The 5,059-nt window shown below is 40.5% G+C and overlaps 1 protein-coding gene across 1 annotated transcript in view; it reads right to left on the bottom strand.

Annotated features, from left to right (window-relative positions):
- The window catches only part of SEMA6A (sema domain, transmembrane domain (TM), and cytoplasmic domain, (semaphorin) 6A), a 150,119-nt gene that overhangs the window by 57,714 nt on the left and 87,346 nt on the right, over positions 1 to 5,059 (bottom strand). The window contains exons 7-9 of the mRNA XM_008585763.1: positions 4,940 to 5,030; positions 1,500 to 1,619; positions 749 to 837 (exon numbers count right to left, since the gene is read on the bottom strand). Of these exons, the coding sequence (XP_008583985.1) occupies positions 749 to 837; positions 1,500 to 1,619; positions 4,940 to 5,030 (300 nt within the window). The remainder of the gene's footprint in view (positions 1 to 748; positions 838 to 1,499; positions 1,620 to 4,939; positions 5,031 to 5,059) is intronic.

The raw sequence follows: 5,059 nt of genomic DNA, 5'->3' as shown, positions 1-5,059 counted from the left end.
AAAAAAAAAAAAAGAGGAAAACTTAGCATTGGAACAGCATGTTTAAAAAGATAAGGCTGTGGCATTTAATACAGAGCCATAAATCCTGCAGGGGATCAGCTCCCAGCCACATAAACTCATTTCCATACAGACTACTCAGCTTTTCATTTCCTCAAACAAAAGCACACTTTGTATGCACCATTCCTGCCATGCTCACTAGCTGCTCTGAGCCCTGAATCTCATACTCTGAATTGGAGTTCCTATAACGGCGCAAGCCACCCCAGCATTTTATGTGTGCCCTCCAACATAGTGACCTTGATCTACTCTCTGGTAAAAATAACTGAAATGGACATCCCCTAAGTGTTCTATTGCTTTTAGCAATAAAGACAAAAATCAAGACTCAGTTTGCTTAAACGTACTGGATATTTACTCTCTCTGTGGAGCAACCCAATTAGAAAGAAAACACTGGTGAATATACCTGGAAACCACATCTCAAGACACTTGATACTCAGTAGGAAATCAACCAAACATCTGTTGGTTAAATTTTCAACAGGAATATTTAAGAGGTTTCCTGTAATTTGTCACTGCTCTGAAAAAGCATCTAGGGCTTCCAGATAGCACAATGTTTCTCTTCTGCCAATCTTTGGCTGGACCTTCTCAAAATGATGACATGGCCATTAGATCTATGGTTCTCCTTTCAAGGTCACTGATAACAACACTGGTTTCTGAAAATGTTACTGAGAGAGGCAGTGTGTACCTCCCCTCTTACCTTTCCCATGGTGTTGTACTCCACCGCTATTTCCCTGAAGAAGAAGTAGATATAGTCTCCATAATCCACTGCTTGGACAAAGTATGGTTCTGCAGACAAATGGGCACTTTAATTGGGAACATGTCACACAGTGTTAAAAGAATTCAATCAAGTATAACCAAAGACATGTTACTAATCGAAAGTGTAGGGCCATTAGACATTTGCTTAACACTAACCATTTCTAATGACTTCACACATAAAAGTGCCAGTCAGAAGGCATTTGACCCTACAAATTATATCTTTCAGAAACTTTTCAATCAACAATGAAGAATAAATGAGTTTTGCATATCTCTGTAATTTTATGTTCCACAATGCCCATATTAAAGAGAGGATTTTGTACACATCGTCTTGTCACCTTGACTCATACAGGGCTGTGAATAGCTTTTTTCCTGTTCCACACCACCTCCAATCCCCTGTTCCCTTCCATGAATGAACTGTGCAGTTCTTTTCATGTGAGACTCTGAAATGAGCGTTCAAGGCAGGGGAAGATGAATGTGATATATTCTATTGTAGTTTTGTTAATACTCCAGAAACTCATGGGAAGGGGAAAAGGGAGATAAATAAATCAGTTGAGGCAACAGATGCAGTGTACATGTTTCTGCCTGTCAGAAGCCATTACTAGAATGAAGCTGCAGTCTGGTCCATCCAGACTGTAAATCTCCCATAAGATATGTTCCCCCAATTCCCTTTCTTCTTTTAATTGTTTGTTCACCTTTCAACCATTTTGAATCATGCTTGACGGTCCGCAGGGTAGGACTGTCTCCAAGACTCCGGTAAATGACTGCATCGATGGCGAGGAAGTCAGTCACCGTGGCCGAGTATAGTTTTCCATCTTGGAAGAAAAAGAAAAGAATTGAACAGGGTGGGAGCAAGACAGTATGCTTGACGGTCCGCAGGGTAGGACTGTCTCCAAGACTCCGGTAAATGACTGCATCGATGGCGAGGAAGTCAGTCACCGTGGCTGAGTATAGTTTTCCATCTTGGAAGAAAAAGAAAAGAATTGAACAGGGTGGGAGCAAGACAGTAGGGGAGGGGGAATAATAAAGATATCCCCCAGATTGCTTTCGTACATCAGGCAAATGAGAGGGGACAACTGGGAAAAATCCAAGAGTTGCTGGGAAAACACTTGGCCCACATTCCTGACCATTTTGAAATGGGATCATGAGAGATGAAACATTTTTCATTTTTAAATTGCATGGCAATTTCTCTAAGCAGCAGCAGCTTAGGGAACAGGGTAAATGAAAAATGTTGTTTGTTCCACCCGATTAGATGGACCTTGACTGAAATCTCAAGGCCAAGGACCTTGGACACTGCTACTGCCACCACACCATAGTAAACTGGATTAGATGGGACTCCAGGAAAACAGACACTGACTACGTCACCAGAAACTTTAAGTAGTTGCAGAAGTAATGGAGTCCTCAGCCTGAGCAGGTGAGGAGAGTCGAAGAGGAGTTCATAAGCAAAACCGGGCTGGCTAAACTAATACTTACATCCTGAGAGTCATGGCTCCTCTCAGCCTTGGTCATGAGAGTTCACTAAACTCTGCCAATCTGGCTCAAATAATAGATATTCATTTCAATATTTCCAAAGTCGCAAATTGGAAAAATACTGATATACAAGATGCAAAAGCAAAGAAGAAATGGGCAGGGGTGATGCTAAGTCTGAAATGGCCTTTCTTTAAGGATTCATGCTCTTAGGGAGACATGCTTGAGGGTAATCCAAGGCAAAAAAGAATGAAGACTGAAGATCAGTCCCTAAAACTTTTGGATTTTTCCCGGATTAGCAATCATGCTGCAAACAAATAATCAAATGGGATGTTCCAGAATAGCAAAATCTATGTATATTAAATGGAAATAACAATTCTATCCAAAGTAAAAATAACTTCCTTGGTTCATTTTTAATGAATTACATATTTTAATTAATTGTATGTCAAAGTGACTTACATACAACATAGTCCTCTTTAAGATCTTTCATTGTAGGATAAACATAATTTTTTTTTGGTTTTTTTAAAAAAAGCTTATCCAACTATATCTAAGCAAAGTTCTCGATGCCCATCATTGGTCTTAAAATAACTGAAATTTGTTCAGGTTCAAGTTAGAGCTGTCTAGTATCTGCATTATTAACAGCTGTATATCAGTAAGGCTTGACTGTTTGGTAGATTGGAACTGCAGACAGCAAACCTTTCCCTTACCAAGCACATACAAGTACCGACAAATCACAACTTTTCTTATGGAATGTAAACCCAAGGTCATAAAGATATAAAGAATATATATTTATATTAGTTATGACTATAGAATATATATTCTATATTCTTATAGCCTCCAAGTCATATAGGTATACTGGGTAATGGGGGGCAGTGGAAGAATGGGGGTTATGGTTATTCCTCCTTAGTACTCTCCAGGACTCTTTGTTTTACATTTATTTCAACACTAGGTATCTCACCAGAACTTTTACTTGTAAAATAGAACACTATTCTGCTACTCTTGGTAATATGATGCCATTCAGTTGCAACAATGATCTTCTATTAATAAGGGCTGAGCTTTTATGAGATTTCTAACATTCCAATGAGAAACTATTCAAAGATACCACTTGAGGTGGGGGCAGTCATAGTATTGTCTCATGTGGCTTGCTCTATATGGCTCAATGCCATTCAGTTGCAACAATGATCTTCTATTAATAAGGGCTGAGCTTTTATGAGATTTCTAACATTCCAATGAGAAACTATTCAGAGATACCACTTGAGGTGGGGGCAGTCATAGTATTGTCTCATGTGGCTTGCTCTATATGGCTCCTGGAAGCTTAGTAATCTTAGCAAATACTCTGCTCATTCTCTGCTTTCTACCTAAGGCTACTACGAGTCCTCTTTTTAGTTTACAGTCAATTTAAATTCTGCCCTATAGCCCGCATCCTCCAAGGTCCCCACTAATGCAGTTCCGGTGTGTCGGAGAGGCGCTCCAGTGGTAGTCGCGCACTTGGGAATATGCTCAGTGCTCTTGACACTGGCCTTGCTCTGCCCATGCTTACAAACAGGTCTCCAAGGCTTTGTGTTCCTGTCAGTGCTGCTTCCCAGAAATACCGTGCTCTTACGAAGGGGGAAAACCCAGGGAACTTTTCCTTCTTAACTTGGCACAAGCCATTTCTACAATCTGTCATTGCAGACTGGGGACCACAAATGGGTGACACTGAGGTTCAAGGAGCCAGAAACTAATTTTGTTTCATAACCAAAGCCTTAAAGTCCCTCATCAGCTACGATGTGCCAGTTCTTAGCTGTTGTGATAGAAATTATAGCTAACTGCTTTATTACATGCTATAACAATCACTATAATACCAACTCTTCTCTACACCCACCTCCACATACACAGCTGGCGATGAATTCCTAAATAAATTCCTAATTAAAACACACACACTCATACACAAAAATTGTGCTGAATCTGAAAATGATGGCCTATTTGCTATTTTTTTAATATCCTTTGCAGTGGAAGGAAGGGGTGGGGTTGGGGAGCATGGGTTAATCTAAACAATCAACACCATCCCCTACCTAATCAGGTCAAGGAGATCTGAGAAGATGTTTGCTGGAAGCTTGTGGGTATGTGGTCTCACTGCTCTGAGAGAGCTTCCAGAACTTCCTTTTGTTTCTTTCCCTTTCTCTTCTACATGTGGGCAAGAAGACAGGTAGCCCTAATTGGGGCTGGCAGCCATCCTCTGACTGAGAAAGCAGCCAGTCTCATGATGAAGTTGACGTAAAGCAGGGAAATAAAAAGGACCTGCATCGTGGATAATACTGTTGAGTTGTCGAATCAAACCAACCCCAAATCTTCCCTCCCTTAAACAATAAATCCTCACTGGTGGCTTAACGTGGAATTTTCTATTATGAGCCCAAACATGCCTTAAATGATACAGCACAATGTTCAGTACCATGCTGTCACCCTTTTCTGAAGGCACAAAAGCAAGGGGAAGTGTGGCAAAGACTGCTTTTGAGAAGCAAAAGTACAATTTCCATACTAATTTCAAGTGGAAAAGGCATTCTTAATTACAGTATTCACTAGAGAATCAAAGTACAACTGTGACTTCGCGAATCCTCTGGAGCAGATTTGCAGCGACAGGCTGAAACATGCAAAAGCAAATGCAATGAGAAGAAATCAGGTTGTTTACCTGCGAACAGTGCTACGTTGGCATGTTTGGCATCGTAAGGGCATCTGGCCATTCCACTAAATTCATCCCCGAAAGGTTCCAAGGTATCCATCTAAATGAAATAAGAGGACTTAAATACGA

Source organism: Galeopterus variegatus, unplaced genomic scaffold (assembly GCF_000696425.1).
Source record: "Galeopterus variegatus unplaced genomic scaffold, G_variegatus-3.0.2 Scaffold3702, whole genome shotgun sequence".
Taxonomy (NCBI): Eukaryota; Metazoa; Chordata; class Mammalia; order Dermoptera; family Cynocephalidae; genus Galeopterus; species Galeopterus variegatus.
This window is presented reverse-complemented; position numbering and strand designations above follow the sequence as displayed.